Here is a 23,212-nt window from a genome sequence, read left to right on the forward strand (position 1 = left end):
AATCCTAACTCCAGAGACATTTTTAAATCTGCATTAATGTTCTTTTTGAGAAGAATTGTTGATCATAAATCTTTTTCATTGGCGTTAAATTAAAATCTTTTTATATTACAGAAATTTCAAGATATTGAAGAAATGCATCTCTTCCATATGAAGGAAATTATAGAATGTTTTTCAATTACAATAAATGAAATTCATTTACAGATTGGAGAGGTGAGTCATTGATTGTATTTCATTAATCATATTCTGAATTGAAGAGTCTTTCATATCTGAACTGCCATCTTATCAAGGTTCGTATTTAATATTTGTTTGAAATTATTTGGAAAGATTTAATAGTATAAGTGTAATGCAGTTTTTAAATATTGCATTAAATATAAATATTGTATTATATTTTTATCATACAATGTACAAATATTTTAAATTTAAATATTTTTGTATCTAGAATAAGAAGAAGAAAGTTTACATATGGAGCAAATATTTTATCAATAAATAATAGTATAATGTGAATAATGCATTTTTCTCAAAGGCATAATTAATTTTTTATATTTCTGGTTGTTGCAATACTAGTGACTGCTTCTTGATTATATTTAGAGAACATCTGAGACAGAAGCCAGCATGTGGTTCTTCCCTTTGGATCACTGGGAAATTTTCTATCTATAAGTGAAAATATGGCATAAAATAAACTTTCATCATACAATCATACAAACATGGGAAATGAAGCTGCTGCCTCATATTAATTATAACTACAAATAAGCAAAAACATATTTAACCCATATCTATTTAGCTAAATTAACCTTTCTAAATACTTGGGCCAAAAAATTACTTCTATCAAATACTATAGCATTTTTAGAATTCTTGGAAGATTTCCATGTCAAGAGAAAAGTTCCCAATTATATAAAATATTCAAGAGTACTTAGAGAAATTGAAAAATGTTGACCTCCACAAAAGGAGAAATCAAAAAGGTTTATAAAGATGAAGAGAGAAATAACAACTGGGAAAAAAAGTTTGAATTGCCGTATTTTTCAGAGTATAAGACGCACTTTCTTCCATCCTAAAAGGGTGGAAATGTTGGTGTGTCTTATACACCGAATGCAGCCATTTTTGCCTCCCGAAACCTGGCATGTCTCCAAAAACAGGCCCGTTTTTCGCAAAAACAGTATGCGCAGAGGGTTTGGGAGGCCTGCAGAGTGCTCCTGGGGTCCAGGGAGGGCAAAAATACAACACATGAAGGGATCGGGAGGCCAAAAATGGGCCCGTTTTCGCAAAAATGGGGGCTTTTTTGCCCTCCCCAGCCCCCAGGAGCACTCTGCAGGCCTCCCAAACCTTTTGCATGCCGCATTTTTGCGAAAAACGGACTCGGTTTTTGGCCTCCCAAACCCCCCACGTGTTGCTTTTCTGCCCTTCCCAGCCCCCAGGAGCACTCTGCAGGCCTCCCAAACCCTCTGCGCATCCTGTTTTTGCAAAAAATGGGCCTGTTTTTTGCAAAAATGGGACACACAGAGGGTTTGGGAGGCCTGCAGAGTGCTCTTGGGGGCTGGGGAGGGGAAAAACTTTTTTTTCTTGTTTACTTCTTCGAAATCTTGGTGCGTTTTATACTTTGGTGCATCTTATAGTCCAAAAAATACGGTAAGTTAAATAGCAAGGATACAGAAAAAGATACAAAATGGAAGCCATCACTCAAAGTTACAAGAGAAAACAAAAGTTAATGATTAAAAGAAAAATAATATATTACAAAAAATGGAGAATGAAGTTGCCTGGCTCTGTCTTTCATAGAGACTGCAAAAAACTGAAGTCGAAATACCTTAAATTCAGAATATTTGCAGAGACCATTTCTCTGAATAAATCATTCATATTCGATTACTATAACCTATTAGCTTGCCTGGGCTGCATTGAGTGAAAAACTGTCTTCGGCTGCATATAAATATATATAATATAGTTAATGTATCTAAATAGCATTTTGTTTATTTTTTATATTCATTATTATCTTGTGGGGCCCCATTACTAGCTGTCCAGGGCTGCATGCAGCCCATGGGCCATGGGTTGGACACACCTGCTATAAAGCCTTTCTCTTTCATTTTTAAACTTCTGCAGTATTAAAATTGCTCAATAATCTTCAGTTAAACTATTTTTTTCTTGAAAGGTCCATGAAGAATTTAGAAATAACATGGCAAACACAACAGTTGAAAGTCTGATACAAAAATTTGCTGAGTTAAAAGGCACAGGCAAAGACAGACCTGGTGAGTTTTTGTTTGGGGTTTTTTTCCCATATTCTTTTTAAAATAGCTTTCTTAAAGCCATTGAAGGCAAGGTTTTGCCATTCAGCTTTGATCCAGATGCACAATAAAATCTGTTCAATGGTTATATTGAACAATATAAAATCTGTTCAATAAACAATATAAAATATGTTCAATAAAATCTGTTCAATGGTTATATTGATTGTAGTTGTTGGTTTCTTAAACTTTGACTTTGACTGTTGCTGATGTTATACGGTTTTTATAATACCCTTTGTTCATTCATTCAAGCAGTGTGGTAGTGAAGACCACTCGCCCCCCACTCAGAAGGTTGAGAGTTCAATCCTAGGTAGTGTTAGATGTTTCTCTCCTAGGACGCAAAGAAAGAATGTCTGCTGCAAACTCCATGTGATTGTCAGGAAGTACATCTGGCTAGTAAATGCTCAGGTCCATACATTCATACCAACTCTACACAAAAATAGGGACTAAAAGGGAGTTTTGTTCATTTAGTCATTCTTTTGATTGATTGATTGATTTGATTCATTCATTCATTCAGGACCTACAAGTCAGTGTTGACTCATGGTGTCTACCTGGGCTAATCCTTACAGTTTACTTGGCAAAATTTTGGAAGCAGTATGCCTTTGTTGTCTTCTTAGGGCTAAGAGAAAGTGACTGGCCCAAAGTTACCTTGCAGGCTTGGCCCGAAGATGGAACTAGAACTCCCAATTTCTGTTTCTAGCTTGATGCCTTAACCACTACACCAAACTAACTGTTTTATGTAGTGTTTTAAGTGTTGTAAGCCATTGAGAGTCATATATTTCAGATGGGCAGCCATATAAATTGAATGAACAAATAAAATATACTTTCTACATGTGTATAATTCTACTTAAAAAATAAAATTTAGGGATTGCTAAACTGTTAAAATTCATTTTTAAGAAACAGTTGAACTTGATACTTTTTACACTGACAATCCTCCTTTAATTCAATTTACCTCAAATGAAATTGGCTTAGTCTTAAGAGCAACTTTTAATGTACCTATATCCAGGCTAGATAAAATTAACATTTACATTTAATTTAAAAATCCACTTTATGTTCTTTAATTTAAACATATTTTATTGAGTCTGGAAACTAATGAGTTTATTGTGTAGAAAAATAGACTCAAAATATGTCTTCCTTCTTTCCTGCCGTCCTATGATTGCAGGACACAGCAAAAAACTGTAATTGCAGGCTGGTTGCAAAACACCCAACATGCAACCACTTGACTGGGGGAAGGGAAAGGCCGCCCGTCAGAATTTCAGAACTGAGTCCTAAGTAGGCTGAGTTTAGGCTTAGGTTAAATGACTTGGTTATAAGTTGAGTAGAGGCAGAGTAGATAGGTCTAATAATTCATGAAGAGTGTTTCAAAACCAGTAGGTACTAAGGAACACAGGGTGGTGGTGGTGGTGGTACTAGGGGGCGGGGAAGGGGGGCGCGCGTTATTTTGAAGCTGGCAGCTAGAAGTGAAATGCTAATGGACTAATCTAAACAATTCCAGTTTAAATTCTGTTTCTTGGAGTGGGAGCTATATAGTATAAAAACATATTTTTAATAAGACATATTTTCTCATCCTAGAACAGGCTGAACTGGTAGAAGGAAAAGGCCCACATTAATATATTAAAAATAATAGTGGGCCATAAAGGAATATCTGGCATGCTGATTAGCAATGTTAATGAAGCATTGAGATATTAGAGGCACCTGTTGGTATTGATTTTTTAGGATGAAGATAGCTGGGAAAATTAGGCTGTGATGGTGACATTTGGCAACAGTAGATTCGTTGAATTTTTTTAAAAAAATAATCCACAAGCCACGCGAGAGTGTTGAGTAGGCTGCATGTTGTGAAAATCATGCAGTAAGATGCATGTTGTGAAAATAGTGTCCTATTTTGCCCAAGTTCAGTGCATATTTTTACTGCAAAAATATTTTTGTTACTTCACAAAAGTATTTTTGCAACATATTGACTAATACAACTCATAAGTTCTATGAAACTTTTTTTGTAAATAAAACTTTTTTTATTAAGGAATTATATAAACTGAACATGACTTTTTAGGTTTCTAAAATAGTGAAAACCAGTGTCTTAATCCAAAAGAAAAAGTCTGAAGAAATGTTAATGGATTTATAGTATGGTTAGGACCCCTTTGTCTTTTCATACATTATTAAATATTTTATAATATAAATGATATTGTTCATATGCCAACTTTTTCAATAACTAATTATATCGTGATTATGTGAATATACATTGAATAATTGTACATTTAGCAATGGTTTTGGTTTTTACTTAGCAGTATTTCTCTTAACTTCAGTTTTCAATATTTGTATTGAATGTTAAATATGAAGTGGCATGAGGAGTTAGTAACAGAAAGATTGTGTATGTGTTTATAATGCAAAATTAACCTTTGTGATTGAGCTTTTACATCTAAACACTAGGAACAGTCATTTGTTTTGACAGCAAAATTAATTGAGACTAAAACAGTTGAAATTCCACTTGTATCAAGCTGTTCATTAGGAATTGCACTCCGGCTTTAGTGCTGTCAAAAAAATAACTTGTTCGACTATGATTAAATAGCAGAATGATGGTCGGTCCACTGCATTTGAGAAAGAGGTTGAATAAACTTTCTACTGCAGAAACAATTCAAAAGTGACATGTTGCAAGAGGGATAGAATGTGCATTGATTTCCAGCTGAGCTGTCAACTGGCACTGAGCCAGACACGCAAAGCTTTGCGGTTTTGAAGCACCATGTGAGGCATATGTAGTTTTGAGAAAATTGTCCTCCTTTCATGCATGACTTCCTACTAGGAGATGGGGGCAGGGAAGGGAATCTTTTGTTTTACTCTAAAACCAGCCATTCAGTTTTCTTACATGTATGAAGAAGTACTTATGTTATTTTTAAGTAAGGATTGCTTTTGAAAATAGTCCTACAAGTTGATATTTGCTAAATGTATTTCACTTTGATTTGTGATTGTTTAGAAATCCTAAAGTTTTTGCTATTATTGATGCATTTTAAGAATATTCAAGAACGGTTCACCAATTAAATTTTTTCGGCATCCATTATTTTCTTTCTTTTTCTATTTACATATTTGATACATGTTCTAACTGGTCTAATTTGAACTGAGTATTTCAGTTGTATCAGTTGACCTGCCATGACCCCATTCTCAAACCAAACTGTTTCAGAGCTGTTACTGATTAAGTGACAGGTGACTTATGAGATCTGTGAATTTTCAAGACTTCTTATTGTTCCTTTAGTGCTGAACATTTCTGTTGTAAAACAAAACATACCATAAGAACTTCAAAATAGATTTGGCTCTGTTCCCATATTTAAAATAATTAGAAGGTTCCTATTTAGATGGATGATGATAATGATGCTGATGGGTCAGTGACTTAATTTGTATTTGTTTATCCTCTTGAAAATCTATATTATACTGTAGCCATCTAATTTTCACCATTTAAATGACAAGGCTGCTTTTGTTTATACATATGATTGAATTTAATGCATATAGAACTCAACTGGGGAATCAGTTTGGAGTTGTGTAAATTTATCTGAGCGTTCAATAGATGGCAGCATGTGGCCAACCTTGTCTCTTCTTGGAAGCTTAGTAGAGTTGGGTCTGTGGTTAGTACTTGAATGGAAGACTACCAAGGAATCCCAAGGCTATAGACAACTCAGAAGTAGGAAGAATAGTCAGAAGAAGATGGTATCCTTAATATTAATGCAAAAAACAACACTGATCTGTCTATGTAGTCACCAGGAGTCAAGCTCAGTTTGAAGAGTGTCTTTATCTTTTTAAATCTTTACAGAGTTACGTATTCAATGACTCTTGCCAGCAGCCTAGCTATCTTAATTCTTTAAAACATTTAAATATACGGTATTGTATAATATTCTTTTACATTTATATATAATGTCAGTAACTATTATAAATGTATTAATTGTGGGGTGATTTGATTATACTTTTCTGTTGATTCAATGAGGTGAATTCTGGGGCTTCAAATAAGTACAAGCAGAAAAAAAAGTTTCTTCAGAAGGATCACTGGTGATCTTGGCCTTAGGTTTTTGATGATAAAATACCATTCCTGTGGTAGTGGATTCAACTCCAAATTTGATGAGTTCCCCATCTACCCACTCATCTAAATCATTGAGGAAATTTTGAAGAGTACTGGGCCTAAGATAGAGCCCTTGGGTGCCCCACTGCATACTTCCCTCCATGTAGTTGCAGTTCCATTGAATAGAATAGAGTAGAGTAGAGTAGAGTAGAATAGAATAGAATAGAATAGAATAGAATAGAATAGAATAGAATAGAATAGAATAGAATAGAATAGAATAGAATTCTTTATTGGCCAAGTGTGATTGGACACACAAGGAATTTGTCTTGGTGCATATGCTCTCAGTGTACATAAAAACATTGAGGACTACACATACGTTGAATGTAGTTGGTCAATCAATTACCAATCTATCTGGTGGTGATGTTGTCTAATCCACATTTTTCTATTTTAGGAAGTAGTAGGTTATAGTCCACATTATCAGATGCCTTACTGAAGTCCAAGTAAATTATATCAACAACATTTTTCTGATCCACTAATTTTGTTATTTTGTCAAAGAATGCAGTAAGATTTGTCTGGCATGATCTGTTTTTGACAAACCCATATTGGCTTTTGGTTATGACTTTGCTTGCCTCTAGGTGTTCACAGATTCATTGCTAGATTATCTTTTCCAGAATCTACCCAGGTATTGATGTAAGACTGATACGTCTGTAGTTTCCTGGATCCATCCTCTCCCGCCTCCCCCCCTTTTTTTTTTAAAATGGGAACTAAATTTTAAGCTAATACATGCCTTCCAGGTCTGTTCTGTTTCGATATTACTAAGATCTGGCTCAGACTGTCTCTGAGATTTGCCCAGATTTTTGGTCTCTCTAACCTTGACACAAGAGCTTGCATGTGTATGTATATGTTTCTGTATATACACACACATACAGGTGCTGTTTTTGATCCTTAAATATGTCCTTCCTACAAACAGGAATTCCACTCCAAGGTAGCTATTGAATACTACTATGCTATTTGGCATTTTATGGACAAGCAATAATATACTACTGCATAACACAAAAGAATTACCTAAAGAGTAATGTTTTTCTCTTGTTTTCAGGACTAATTGAATTTGAAGAATGTAATACAGCCAGCGCAGTTGAGGGTAAGTTTTTCTTCATTGTAAAAATGATTGAAAACATGTACAATGATTTAAAACATCCAATATAGGTTCTTTTTGATAATCATTAGGAATAATCTATGTTAAAATATTAAGTGAAATACCTGAAGATGAACATATTATGTCTTTTTTGATTTAACAGGATCAGTTGTGAACATATTATGTCTTTTTCGATTTAACAGGATCAGTTGTGAGCCACAGATTGCTTTATATGGTCATATGAGAAGCAACAAAAAGTGCCCAGGCTCCGTTTTTGCTGGCAGAAGGCTGAAGGCAGCTGTTGCGGCTGAAAATGGAGTACGGGCAAGTCGCGTGCAGTCTCCCTGCACTCCATTTTTGTTGGCAGAGGGCTGCAGGAGGCCATTGCAGCTGAAAACGGAACCCGGGCAGGCCGCACATGGCTCTCCCGAGCTCCGTTTTTGCTGGCAGAGGCAATATGGGCCGGTCCTTCGCTATTTGCAGGGCGGGCCCACGGCCCAGATCTAAGCACTCCATGGGCCAGATCCGGCTCCCGGGCCTTGAATTTGACACCCCTGCCTTAGATAAAAACCTTGATGTATGAGCTGTTTAACAAATTGGGAAAGTTAAGTACATGCTAGGATGGTGTTAACATAAATTTATTATTATTGTTGTTTATTCAGTGTCGATGCCGTCCAATTTCAATTGGTTCTAGACAGCAGACAGCCAAAAAAAAAAATGGAACAAAAAAGTACAAAACATAAGAATAACAAAGGTGGCATATCTGATCAACAACATGCTATGCACCTGACAAGGGACTCCAGCCAGCCTAACTCAAAGCCTACTGATATCACTTAACTCAATTTCCTTTTGATCAGAACCAGAACAATATTGAGAGGCCTAATCCCCAGACCTAAACATGGGTTTTGATTCCCTGAAAAGTTTGTAAGCAAATATTAACAGGTGGGGATTGCACTGGATAAGCTGCCATTCAATTTGACCAAGCAGATCAAGTTGAATTTAACTTGACAGATTTAACAAAGATGACACATGTCACACAAGTCATTTGAAATTTTATGGGCTCATGGCAAATACAATGTTTAAGTACCCTGGATATAAGCAGAAATCTTGATTCAGAGCCATGTTGAAGAATAAAAACATTAAATGATTTAATTTTAATGGACTAAGTAGTCCAATGTATAAGTATTCCAATTTATTGGCAGTGCTGGTGTAATGACATATGGTAATCTCATGAAATAAATTATCTTCATATTTGCTACACAAGTGCATTATTTCAATGTATGCTGAATAATGTACTTTTTAATTTCTATCTAATAATAATTACTTGCAGGAATAAAGCCAAGAAAAAGAAAGCATTTTGGATTGTCAGGGATTATTAAGAAGGAAAAAGATCCAGAATCTATGTAAGTATGTTTCAGACAAAAATATAAAAAATGTTATAATAAAAGCACACAAATTATTTTATAATTAATACCGACTCGCTGGTTCTGTCCCAGGCGCCTGATGGACCCTGGAAGGTTCTAGATGGAGCTTGGGCCATTCCCTGAGGATTTAGCCCACAACTCGGCTGGAACTCTGGTCGCCGCCTGGGATCGGGCGGCGGCTGGTGCTCTAGATCGAGTCGTGCCTTTGCGGCCTCTGACCCGGTGCCGATCTCGTTTAGCCCCTTGGTACTCCGAGGGGCTGAGGGAGATGGAGCGCCGGAGAAGACACCTAGAGAGTATCTGGAGGGCCAGCCGCTCCGAATCTGACCGGACACTAGTTAGGTCTCAAATTCGGACCTATCTAGTGGTGATGAGGGTGGCAAAATGGGAGTATTTTTCCAACCTCATTGCATCAGCAGATAACCGCCCGGCTGCCCTGTTTAGAGTGACCCGCTCGCTCCTCCATCAGGGAGTGGTAGGGATCCCTTAAAGGGTCGAGCTGAGGAATTTGGACAATATCTGTTTGATAAAATCGCTCAGATTCGGGAAGGGTTGGACACAGATTGGGTAGATCCGGGCGGGGTGGGGGAGGCAGGTCTTGGTGTTACTATCTGGGATGAGTTTGATTCTGTGGCTCCTGAGGACATGGACAGGTTAATGGGGGGATTGAATGCGACCACATGTTTATTGGACCCGTGTCCCTCCTGGTTGGTACTGGCCACCCGGGAGGTGACACGAGGCTGGCTCCAGAAAATTGTGAACGCTTCTTTGATGGAGGGTGTTTTCCCTACCACCTTGAAAGAGGCGGTGGTGAGGCCCCTCCTCAAGAAGCCTTCCCTGGACCCAGCTATTTTAGCAAATTATCGTCCTGTCTCCAACCTTCGCTTTGTGGCGAAGGTTGTTGAGAGTGTGGTTGCACGACAGTTACCCCAGTACCTGGATGAAACTGTCTATCTTAATCCGTTCCAGTCCGGTTTCCGGCCTGGTTACAGCACGGAAACAGCCTTGGTCGCGTTGGTTGATGATCTCTGGAGGGCTCGGGACAGAGGTTGTTCCTCTGTCCTGGTCCTATTAGATCTCTCAGCGGCTTTTGATACCATCGACCATGGTATCCTGCTGCGCCGGCTCGGGGGACTTGGAGTGGGGGGCACTGTTCATCGGTGGTTTTCCTCCTACCTCTCCGACCGGTCACAGACTGTGTTGACAGAGGGCAGAGATCAGCCCCGAGGTGCCTCTTATGTGGGGTGCCGCAAGGGTCGGTTCTCTCGCCTCTTCTGTTCAACATCTATATGAAGCCGCTGGGTGAGATCATCTGTGGTCTTGGGGTGAGTTGTCATCTATACGCTGATGATACTCAGCTGTATATTTCCACCCCTAACCACCCCAACGAGGCTGTTGAAGTGATGTCCCAGTGCCTGGAAGCCGTACGGGTCTGGATGGGGAGGAACAGACTCAGACTCAATCCCACCAAGACCGAGTGGCTGTGGATGCCGGCGGCCCGGTACAGTCAGCTAATTCCATCGCTGACCATTGGGGGTGAGCTATTGGCCCCCACGGAAAGGGTTCGCAATCTGGCCGTCCTCCTGGATGTACGGCTGTCTTTAGAAGATCATATGACGGCCGTCGCCAGGGGAGCTTTTCATCAGGTTCGCCTGATACGCCAGTTACGCCCCTTTCTGGATCGGGCTTCCTTATGCACGGTCGCTCATGCCCTTGTTACATCCCGCCTGGACTACTGCAATGCTCTCTACATGGGGCTCCCCTTGAAGGGTACCCGGAGACTCCAACTGGTCCAGAATGCGGCTGCGCGGGTGATAGAGGGAGCACCTTGTGGCTCCCGCGTAACACCCCTCCTGCGCAGTCTGCACTGGCTCCCGGTGGTCTTCCGGGTTCACTTCAAGGTACTTGTTATCACCTTTAAAGCGCTCCATGGCTTAGGGCTGGGATATTTACGGGACCGCCTACTGCCACCAGTAGCCTCTCACCAACCAGTGCGCTCTCACAGAGAGGGCCTCCTCCGGATACCGTCAGCTAAACAATGTTGGCTGGCGATCTCCAGGGGGAGGGCCTTCTCTGGGGGCGCCTACCCTCTGGAACGAGCTCCCTCTGGGGCTTCGTCAACTCCCCGACCTCCGGACCTTCCGCCGCGAGCTGAAGACGTTGTTGTTTCGAAGAGCAGGACTAGCGTGAATATAGTTTTAAATTGGGGTTTTAAATCAGGGGTTTTAAACGGGGTTTTAAATTTGTATTTAAAAGTTTTAGGCCATCAATTGAATAATTTTTCTATACTGTTTTTAGCTGTTTTATATGTATTATATGTTTTCTGTTGTTTTTTATTGGCTGTGAACCGCCCTGAGTCCTTCGGGAGAAGGACAGTATACAAATATAATAATAAATAAAAATAATTCTTATTGTAAAATGTCAAGAGCTTTTGCTTTTAAAGACTTTTAGAAATAATAAGAGGTTATATATATAGAAAAATAAAGTTAGACAATTCATATATTTAGAACAATTATCTGATTTATTGGTATGTGCTTTTTTTTTACAGAGAATGTCCCGATGCAGATTCAGTAGTAAGTATATATGAATAATATGAGTGTGTGTTTGTATGAGTGTATGAATGAATGCATGAATGAATGAAGTCAATGGAGATTCTCAGTAATCCAGATCATGGTTGTCCTAAAGGTGCTTTTTCAAGAGGCAACTGGACTTTCTGGTTTTTCTTTAAAGACATTTCGCTTCTCATCCAAGAAGCTTCTTCAGACCGAAACATCTTCAAAAAAACCCTAGAAAGTGGGTTTTGAAAATGCACCTTTGGTGTATGTGAATAATTTCAGTTATAATAAAACAGTTCAAGGAAGTGACAGTTTTATCATCTGTTTTCTTTCTAACTATTTTTGGCTATTTATCAGAATTTAACTCAAGATGGCAAATAGGCAGAATTTTCTGAAGCAACATTACAGTAACTGCTCGAAATTACTAGAGTACTGAACAAGGGGGACTTACAGCCAGTCCTTGAAGTTGCAGCCATTGCAGTGTCCCCATGGTCCCCTGATTGCGATTCAGGCAATGGGCAACTGGCTCACAAATACAAGTGTTAGAGCATCCGCAGTCATGTGATCATCATTTGCAATAAGCAGAGTTGTGTACATTTACAGTTGTATAAAAGCTCCTGCTGCTTTTGCTCCCACAGCAGCATGAGGACTTGTACTCCATAGCGCCTGACCACCCATATTCTGTGCACCTGCTTGCGGTATTCACCAGCCCATGGCATCACCTGCCTGCCCATATTTTGTTGTGTAGATCTGCCACATGTAGCTCTTGCCAGTTGACCTGCTTGCTTAGGACACAATTTCAGCTGTGTAGGAATACAGTTTCAGGGGTGCAAGCAGGTACGTGCAAATTCTCATACCAAGTCATGGTCGTGTAAGGTCCTCAGTTAGCAACCTATGTAGTGCCCACTTAATAACAATGGGAGCTGATGGGAGTGCCATTGCTATGCAATGTGATCACATATCTTACCTTAAGTTTTAGTCATAACTGTGTAATAGTGTTTAATGAAGTGACTTAGGCATCTCTCAGCACTGTATTACATTCCAATCTCCTTTTGTATTAGTGTAAGTGCCATTTTAAACTTAGTGTCAGTGCCAGTATTGTAGTTCCAACAATAAAAGAATCACATACACTTTCCAAGCAATTTAAGATTAATCCACATGCTATTTGAATAACACTTTATCCTGTATAAAATACAGTTTTGATCAACTGTATATATTTTAAGTATCTTTGATCATTTTCTAAAACATAGTTACTAAATGGTTAAAAAAAGTGTGACATTAAAATTATGGAATTCATTTGAGCCCCATAAACAAAGTTCTCAGCTCTAAGAAGATTATTGTGGGAATACATACCAACCCTGTCTTATATTTTTTTGAACCCTGAAATAAGCACTTGGCCTTATTGCCATGCGCTCAAAAGTCCAATTGGGCTTATTATCAGGGAATGTCTTATTTTGGGGGAAACAAGGTATAGTTTGAACTAGAAAGCGATCTTGCATAAAATAATATATAAATCTATGTTTAGAAAACGTATGTTCCACTGATAAAACTAGAATTATGTCATACATGCAATTAGTGGTTTGACAACTATCATGATCTATAACTTGGATGAACCTACAATATTTACTTTTTTATCTGGATGTTTCACTAAACTTTGTTTAATAATTAGTAAACAAATTCATTCATATATGTGTTCAGTAAGCTTTTTATTTTATTATTTCCCATGTACCCCACTATATTAATTCTGTATCAGTTTCAGAATATAAAAACAATTTTCTATATAATTTTAAGACGTTTTCTTTCTTTTTTATATATATATTTTATTAAGGATTTTGATTATGATGATAAAAAGTAATACAAATTAAACTTAAAGAAAAAAGAATACTAATAAAGTATAAAACGTGTAAGAAAAAAGAATGTTATGACCGTCACAGAGTCCCCACAGCACCCCATCAACATTCTGGTGCTTGGCAACCGGCATGTATTTATGACAGATGCTGGGGTCGTGTGGTCATTATTGGCGACCTTCCTAGCCAGCTTCCAACAAGAAAAGTAAGAATGTTCTGATGTTCAAACATTTTACATAACTTTTGCCAAGAAAATCCTCTTCCTGCAAGTCATAAATCAAAGGATGATTGTCTTTGGTGGCTAACCTACAAGGAACTGCACTAATGACTGTGTCTCTGGTACTGCCCTCTTACTTTAAAGATTTTACTCTTATTAACTCTTATTAACTCTTACTCTTATTTTACTCTTATTTACTCTTATCTTCTGCCACTTGGCCTAGGGACCAGATGAGGGAATTCCGTGCTGGAGATGGCTGCTAGATTGATGGCAGACTTGATTCCCCCCACCCCACATACACACACACTCCTCTCCGCCCATCCATCCTTTTGCTCATCCTTTTGATTATTATTCTCATTGTGTTCCTTTGTCATTGTTTGTTTATTCTATTTTATTTCTGTTTGCACTTTTTTCATTTTTCTTCTTTTTTATTATTGTAAGCTGCCTAGAATAGGCCATTGCAAGATAGGTGTCAAATAAATTTAACAAATAAAATAAATAAAATAATTACTTTCATAAGAAAAACTATACAATTGCCAGGATATTAAGCAACAGGATGAGGCCTTAAAGAGGCAGTTAAAGGTCATGGATATGCTGCAAAGATTGTTACTTCCAAGCTATGAGGGGTTAATTTTGAGAGTTGTACTTAGCCCCTCACTATTTCTGCTTTGAGAAGGGTGTCTTCATTTCAAGACTAAATTAGTTAACTGTTTTCATGTAGTCTTTTTATATAGCATTTTAACTGTTTTCCATGTAGTATTTTAGCTGTTTCTATTGAGTATGGGTTCTACTGAAACATATTTTAAAATAAGTTTTTTTTCCTTCCAGAACATTCCAGATGTAGATGATGAGGGGTATAGCATTAAACCTAAAGATTGTCAGAATATCCTTTGTTGTCATTAAACTTCGTATTTTCATATATGAAGCATTAAATGATTTTATAAAGCATTCTGTCTGCAGTAGTTGGATACAATATTAATTACCAGTAACTTGGCATTCTCAAGAGTGTGGATCTCAACCCCCACGGAGGAGTGCTGGTTGCAAAATAATGAAGTTTTCCTCACAAGCTGACCACTTTGATACATAAGTGATCTGAATAGGGAACAACAGAACAGTTCCCTCACCCTGTTCTCCCCCTCCCTTTTTTTAGCACATTCTTTTTCCTTTCAAAAGAAAGGGTGAAAATGTCTAGAGGGAGATGGGTTTTATGCAGAACTCTGACCCTTGTTCAGCAGAGACAGCTATTAGCGACCACTGTGAGGAAGCAGATTTTGCAAGAATATTGGGAGGGATATCCAGTGCTAGGCTGGAAGGGACAGAAGAGATGTGCTGTACTGCTATCTCAGTGCAGCTTCATTGATTGTGAGATTTGCCAAAAGCAATTTACAGCCTGCTAGTCTTTCGTAAGCTGCAGTATTTTATGACGAGTTTTATGGAAAACTGATATAAGGCAATAAGACATCCTTTCTTTTTCATGATATATGGACTACGATTTATTAAATAAAAGGCGTATATTAATTTATTCCTCAGCTCTAGCCCCAGTGAATTATCAGTTTTATTCATTCAGTGGGTTGGGATACATTTGTCATAGTGGTGCTTGGGAACCCTGCATTAGTTGATCACTCAATCTTTTCCTTAACTGCAAATAACATGCCAAAGAAAACCACTTTTATTCCTCAAGTGATTCTGACTCTGAAGATGATGAACCCAGAAAGTTTCGTGTGGAAATCAAACCCGTGCATTCAGACTGTAGTTCTCATTATACAGTGCCTTCTTTGGATGAATTAAAAGAATCAATAGGAAACATCACACTTTCACCAGCTATATCTGTAAGTAAACTTTTATAGGCTATTTAATATAGTAATAGAGAAAATATACCATAGTTAATACTTTCATAGGAATGTTAACTCATTTGGCATAACTTTTTATCATATTTTAGAATGTTTTATTAAGGAGAAAGAATGGAGCAGTTAATGTTACATTCAAGGAACATATATGAATACAAAACAGGAGTGAGAAAAACAACATCAAAGAAAGAAACAGTACAGCTGAGTAGGTTAGCTGTTCTGTTTTACAGTTTTACTAATATTTAAACCTATTTTCTACAGATTTATGCAGCCCTATATCATAAACATGTAGTTGTTTAATTCAAATTGGCATCATTTGTATTTTGAAGTCAGATGCTTTAATTATGTTCAGCTAGAGAGACATTTAAACTACTTGTGACATGCAAGAGCTAGACATTTTCTTGATTTTTTGTTGTTATTTATTTTATATCTAAAATATGAGAAACAAGTTTTCATCAGTATAGCCAGTTACAGAATAGCCTACACTTTGTAGGGATGATCCTGAATAACTCCGCAAATTTGATTTGTTTCAAGAGGGTGGAAGCAAAATCATTCTATCAACCAATATTTCACTCCCATTATCCATTGGTTTTTGTTCTGTTGCAAATATGGGAAACTCCCAGATATCTTATTTCTCCTAGGGGAAAGAAATGAAAGATGTTCCAGAATAGTTCATAGATTCCAATTTATTTATTTATCTTAATTGCTGAATATTTGTAAACAACCTAATCAAGGAGTCTTAGAGGTTTACAGTATATACAACATATATTCAAAACTCCATAAAACCCAATACTGTTGTGTTAGATGGTGCTGACTACTTTATTAAAACTTTCAACTTTATATAAATTGTGGGAACATCATGATAATGTAGATTCTAGATGCCCAAATTTACTCTAGGATGGATAGTTGCAACTTTGAACAACACTTTGTTAAAGAACAGTTACAAAATGCAATCAAACAAAAAGTGCTACTATTAGGTCCATGAGGTTTTTTAAAAAATATTTCCCATTAAACTAACAGAAATATTTTAAAACTTTATTAACACTGTGGTTTGATGCTTCAGCCTTGAAAATTAGAAAAGAATATCCTTTTGTACATATAGCATGTACAAAACTATGTGTAATTATGTTTTCCTTATTTTATTTCCTATGCTAACAGAGACATAGTCTTGTAAGTATTAAATTATATTTAATTAGCAGTATCGTGCTGCTTGATAAGGAATTGTAGCTAGAATATTGTAATTGATTTTATATACTGTAACATTCTGTAATACACAGTTCGCTCAAATCTGCCAGCTAGTTTTATGCCATGAAAATTGTAAAATTGTTTGTCCTGGTAATAATAAATTAATAATAAGACAATAAGAAATCCTAGTATAATCTTTTATCAACATTTTTCACACCTGGAATCTAATTAGTCTCACACCATAAGAACAGGATTTGATTCACAGATAGTCCTTGACCTACAACCACAATTGGGACCACAATTCCGATCATAAGCCATAAATCAGGCACCCATATGACTGGCCTTGTTTTTATGATTGTTTTTAAAGCAGTCATTAAGTGAATCAAGTCATAAGTCAAAATACATTCCAGAAAACAGCAAAAAAACCACTGGAAATCAGCAAAAAATGTTGCAGGGTCAAATGTCTATGGGACACTACAATCAGTTTTAAGTATAAGCTGGTTGCCAAGCCTGAAATGGGATCATGGAAAGAATGCAGTATTTTACAGCAGCCAGAAGTGTTTTAGGAGCTGTAAAGAAGCCAACCATTTTCTTGATATTATCAGTGTTCTACCTTCCCAGTCGTAGACCTATAAAAGATGGAATGTAACATCTGTGTAAAAGCACTGACCTGTGACCATCCTGATGTTTCTTTAAGCTCAATATGATTTGAACATTGAATTCTGCCGTTCTTTTTACCTTAGAGCTAAAAACTTCCTTATAAGTTTAAGACTAAAAAAATAAAATGTCCCAGATCTTTGCCAAGTCAAAACTAGGATGGGGCTTGTTTACAAGCTGCATTTCCAAGACAGCTTTTGGAACGATTATGACAGACACCTAACCTTAGGCAAAATGGTTCCAGTAATTTTTAATTGGTCATTCAGTAATTCATATCGCATACCAAGGGATTGAATTTGTATATCAACTTCAAATAAGCTGCTATTATGATTTGTTTTGTTTATCTTTTCCATGTTTTTAGTTTCATATTTGTTAACTGCACATTTTTTACAGCAGGCTCAGAATTCAGAGCACCATGCAGAGGCTGGTTGAAACCACTTTTATATAGAATTATATAGAATAATTGGCTTTCAGTATAGAGTGCCAGCTGGTTTTTAAAAATCATCCATAGTTGTATTTATTATTTTTATTATTTAGAAATAATATTTGCCAGCTTCACAAACTCAGTTAAGAAAAAATGGAGGACTTCTGTAGTAATGTCAAGCTACCAAGATGGGATGATTGTATTGCATAAAACAATTGTGAGGTAATGATGCTATCTGATGTTCCAAATTTAAGAACCTAAACATTTATCCTATATGTTTTATTTATATGTGTCTTTCATATTAGCTAAGGCTATTATTTGATATTGCCTTTGGAATATTTCCTGCCTTCAACTTTTCCCTTAATTTACAAAAATATATATATATATGTTTTTACTAAAATTTGTTTTTCAATTACTTTACATTTAGGCACAAATGAACCGGAATGCATCTAGTAAGTTTGTCTGGTGACTATCAGTGACTTTTTTCTTATGTTTTTATCAGATTAAATGTCCTTTTTTATGAAAATAGATTTGTAAACCATGTTTTTGTATGTATGCAAATGTATGAATAATGTGAATGCAGGATAATAGAATAGAATAGAATTTTTTATTGGCCAAGTGTGATTGGACGCACAAGGAATTTGTCTTGGTGCATATGCTCTCATTGTACATAAAATATACCTTCATCAAGGTACAATACTTACAACACTTAATGATAGTCATAGGGTACAAATTTAACACTTAATGATACAAAACTTAATGATAGTCATAGGTTACAGTTAAGCAATCAGGAAACAATCAATTACAGTATATAAATTGTAAGGATACAAGCAACAAAGTTACAGTCATAAGTGGAAGGAGATGGGTGATGGGAACGATGAGAAAATTAATTGTAGTGCAGATTTAGTAAATAGTTTGACAGTGTTGAGGGAATTATTTGTTTAGCAGAGTGATGGCGTTGAATTGAATTTCCTTTTGTATTGAGAGTACTCAACACAGGTTTTTTTCCCCCAACATGAGTAACTTTAAAAGGATATATCTTTTGCCACTTACTCAAAATATAGTTATAGGCAGTCCTAGAGTTATGGCAGTTTATTTAGCAATAGTTAAAAATTACACCCCCACCCCCAAGTACTTACGTCCTAGTCCCAAAGTTACATATGTTACAACACCCTGATGGTTGTTCTCCCTTATGACCGAACACATAGACACTGCAACATGCCCCCTGCATATTTCCACTTCTTCCTGCCTGCTGTGTCCCCACAGGCACTAGGCCTGCTTTGCTAGCCACAGGTTTCCACATGCTCCTCCCCACCTCATCACAGATCGCTCACTTACCTTTCAAAGATCTCCAGAGTTCAAGATGTCAGGGTAGGAAAGAAAGAAGAACAGGCTGGGCCACATGGCAGAAAAGTAGCCATCTTTTTCTCAGATGCTGGCAAAGCTATTTTTCTTTCATCGTTAGATGCTAGCCTTCCCTCTCCGGCTTCCCCCCACCCACTATTAGCTCCCCTAGTCTTACATTAGCAGAGTTAATTGTGGGGGAGGGAAGGCATACAGTCAACACAAACTGCTCCTTCCTACAGGATTGTGTGAGTATGCCCTTCCGCATGCTCCCCCTCTTTGCAAAACCGCTTTTGCAGAAAAGGGAAACACGTGCAAGGATATGTTCCCACATTAGGCCCCTGTGGTCTTTTCCACCCTGAGGTACCCCATGCGCACTTAACAACTCGTGCATTCAATTAACAAATGCATTTGGGAGAGCAGGGGTGGGTTTTGTTCATTTAATGTCATTCACTTAACATTACGATCATAATGGGCAGGCTCCATTATGGTCATAACTCAAGGACTACCTGTATATACCTAAAATACAATATTTGTTAATATTTTTGTTTGTTTGTTTTACATTTATATCCCGCCCTTCTCCGAAGACTCAGGGCGGCTTACAGTGTATAAGGCAATAGTCTCATTCTATTTGTATATTTTTACAAAGTCAACTTATTGCCCCCCCAACAATCTGGGTCCTCATGAAATGGCACTGTCATGTTAATGAAATGGCACTGTCATATTAGGTTACATAAAGGATACTTTGGAAGATTCTGACAATGGAATATGTATTACACAATAAATTTTTATGTCTATATCAAATTGAGAAAGAGACTACTTCAAATCATGATGAATTATAGCACTTTAAATGTGCAGAAAACTACATGTATTTTTCAAATGATTTTCTTAAAACCCAGTAGGCTATATCTGATAAAATAATTAGTCTTCATTAGAACAGGAAAGAAAACAGATAAGAAAAACTTATACATTTTAAATTCTCTTACATATTCAAAGGGGTAAAAGTTCAATCCCATGTACAGCCAGACTTGACAGGACTGGAATCTATGATCAGATCACCAAGCCATTGCTGAAGTGGTAAATTCAGATCAAAATGTACCCTGAGGGTACATTTTTGTCATTTTCTTCATTGATATTTGTAGCTGCTATTTTTCCTAATGGATGGGCAAGAGAGGTACTTTTTAATTAAGTAGGGGGGAGCATGCAGGACATTGCTTCTAAAATTCTTTCCAATTCTTTAACAGCAGTGGCCATGGGAGCCATTTTCCCCCTCTTAAGTAATTAAATAGCTTGTTGCATTTATATGGGGGGTGTGTGTGAGAGAGAGAGAGAGAGACTATATATAAATATACGGTAGATATAGATATAATAAATATAGAATCCTCAGGAACTAAGCAGAATCCTTTGCATACATGATGCATGTGTGTATTGTGTGTATAAATGTGTTTAACTCTGATCATACAGTGTTTTCTACATGTGTGTTGAGAAACATGAGGCAGGCTGCATACGCTCTGTTCTGAGTTAATGATGAGGATGGAAGGGGTTTAATGGAAGAGTCACCAGTATTCCAAGTCATGTCCAACTATTTTTTCCATAAGAGTGCTTGGGGGGTAAAATTTTGGAATGCTTTTCTCCATAGCCACTGATCATTTTTTAAAATTTCAAATGTCTGAAAGCTACATCTCATTTACACCTTGTTCCATACAAAAGTTTCTATACTATTTATGTGTTGAATTTCCAAGGGGAAAAATATTTCAACATAGTAATTTAAGACATTTTTTTTTCTTTTTCAAGGTGTTAATTCCTTTATTAACTACTAAAAATCAATTTGTTGCCATTTTCATATGTGGCCTGGGATATCAAGGAAATTTATTGTTTCTTCAGAATCTGTTGGGGCATTGTAGTTCAGCAGTATATGAAAAGTCAGAGGTTTTTGTTCGTATAAGCAAGGGGTGACCACTAATTCAATACACATCTGAAAGATTGCCTATGTTGCATATAAACCCAGAATCTGTCAACCTAAAAGTCAAAGCTTTCATTTAGATTAATATATAGAATAAATTGCCTTTCAGGAAAACTGTTATGTAAAGATTTTTTTCAACTTTTATTTATTTATTGCATTGTTTTATATCCCATTTCTTCGACTTAACTTATATACATACATATGTTGCATTTATGACATGTAATGGGTAAACTATAAATGATTACATCTAACATTGTAATCAAACAATATCAGATCTGCTGGAGAAGAAAAAAACAAATTCTTTAATTTTGGGGGCTGCTTTTCAACAGGACAGTTAGATGGTCTGATGGATCTGGTGTTGACCTTCTTGTTCCTAGAATATCCCCCAAGTGAGAATTTGTATTAGATAGGAAACATATCACAGCAAAATATGGCAAAACCAAATAATTTAAATTGTAGCACATATCAGTTTTTCTTAAACATTTGAATGAGTTTTTGTTTCCACTTTTATCAATTGATATTGTGCTTTTTATAAAAACCTGTCTGATTTTGTTAATATACTATTATATATTATAATATATAATATATTATGTTTTAATATATTAAAAATATATTATTGTTAAATATATTTTTAACAAGTATATCTTTTCAAATAGGTGAAGAGTTAACAAAATCAAAGTTTTCTGCTTCATCTAATGAGTAAGTTTCATATTTGATATTCAAGTTTATTTGAAGGGCATTGAACATTATTTTGCAAGATTTTTTCCAGTTTGTAGCATTCACAGCTTAAGTTAACATTACAGTTTAGACATTAGGAAACATGTTTTTGATTTTTTCATTTTTTCAATCCTTCATTCTGTTTTGTTGTTAATTTTTGCTCAGATTAGAATAAATATATGTGTACTGCTTTGGTTTACCTTTTAAAAAGCATTTGTAACCTGAATTTGGTAATTTTACATAGAGTTACATTTTACATTTATTTTTTTTAACCTTTGCTTATCATTTTCATACTGAAATACAGGAAACTACAATACCAGCAGAATAATAATAATTATACAATGAAAAATAACTAGCTATGTTATAGTGATTAATCATTACACTGTGTAAAATATAAGTTTAACACTGTTTAAAATAAATATAAATATAAATATATATATATATATATCTTTTGTAGATAGCAAACTTTTATTATAAACAATTACAAGAATTGTTTTCAAATACACTTACATCATATAGAGCCCTGTGACAACAATATTATTATTCAATCATACATATGGTTCTTTATGTATGTCTGTACAAGTAGTCCCGACTTACGATCACAATTGAGCCCAAAATTTTCATTGCTGATCCAAACAGTTGTTAAGTGAGTCAGGCCTCATTTTATGACCTTTTGTGCCATGGTTGTTAAGTGAATCATGCAGATGTTAAATGAATCTGGCTCCTCCATTGACTTGTCAGAAGCTCCCTAAGAAGATTGCAAATGACAGTCTCATGACCCCAGGACACTGCAACCATTGTAAACACGTGCCAGTTGCCAAGCACCAGAAGTTTGATCACAAGACTGTAGGGATGCTACAATGGACACAAGTGTGAAAACAGTGTCATAAATAACTTTTTTTTGTGCCGTTGTAACTTTATTTATTTATTTTTTATTTTTCGTATTTGTATACCGCCCTATCTCCCTAGGGACTCAGGGCGGTTCACAGCCAACTAAAAATATACATATAAATACAAAATAAAACATCAGTTAAAAAATTTATTAGAAATGGCCGAATAATTAAAAATAACAATATACATAATAAAACCCATTTAAAACCAATTTAAATTTTAAAATCTAATCCAGTCCTGCGCAGATAAATAGATGTGTTTTAAACTTTGAATGCTAATTAAACAATATTTTATAAGTTGAGGACTAGCTGTACTTGGCTCTTTATAGAAATAAATTAGAGTTTTGGTGGCATTCCATCCCTGGTTTCATTGTCTAGGGAAGTGGGGCTTTATCTTTTCTACTCAGTTTCCTTAAGTCCCCATAGCATAGTATCTCTAATTACTTTTGCTTGTTAAACTAATGAAAAAGAGAAAAAATCCTTTTTATGTCATAATTCCAAATGTTTAGAGCAGGGGTGTCAAACTTTTGGCCCATGGACCAGATGTGTCACACGCTGGCCACGACCATACCCGGTTTAGCAAAGGGAGTCCCAATATGTTGTGTGACAAACCGTGAGTTTGACACCCCTGGTCTGGAGCTTTTCTGCATTTTTCTCTATTCTATTATGTCAAATGAGGGCATTTTATTGGCTTTTTTTTAATA

The 23,212-nt window shown here is 36.4% G+C and overlaps 1 protein-coding gene across 1 annotated transcript in view; it reads left to right on the forward strand.

Moving 5' to 3' along the window:
• The window catches only part of FCHO2 (FCH and mu domain containing endocytic adaptor 2), an 83,538-nt gene that overhangs the window by 22,944 nt on the left and 37,382 nt on the right, over positions 1 to 23,212 (forward strand). The window contains exons 7-15 of the mRNA XM_058168976.1: positions 112 to 210; positions 2,138 to 2,234; positions 7,400 to 7,444; positions 8,769 to 8,841; positions 11,411 to 11,435; positions 14,310 to 14,367; positions 15,132 to 15,310; positions 18,022 to 18,046; positions 21,558 to 21,600. Of these exons, the coding sequence (XP_058024959.1) occupies positions 112 to 210; positions 2,138 to 2,234; positions 7,400 to 7,444; positions 8,769 to 8,841; positions 11,411 to 11,435; positions 14,310 to 14,367; positions 15,132 to 15,310; positions 18,022 to 18,046; positions 21,558 to 21,600 (644 nt within the window). The remainder of the gene's footprint in view (positions 1 to 111; positions 211 to 2,137; positions 2,235 to 7,399; positions 7,445 to 8,768; positions 8,842 to 11,410; positions 11,436 to 14,309; positions 14,368 to 15,131; positions 15,311 to 18,021; positions 18,047 to 21,557; positions 21,601 to 23,212) is intronic.

This window comes from Ahaetulla prasina, chromosome 2 (genome assembly GCF_028640845.1).
Source record: "Ahaetulla prasina isolate Xishuangbanna chromosome 2, ASM2864084v1, whole genome shotgun sequence".
NCBI lineage: Eukaryota > Metazoa > Chordata > Lepidosauria > Squamata > Colubridae > Ahaetulla > Ahaetulla prasina.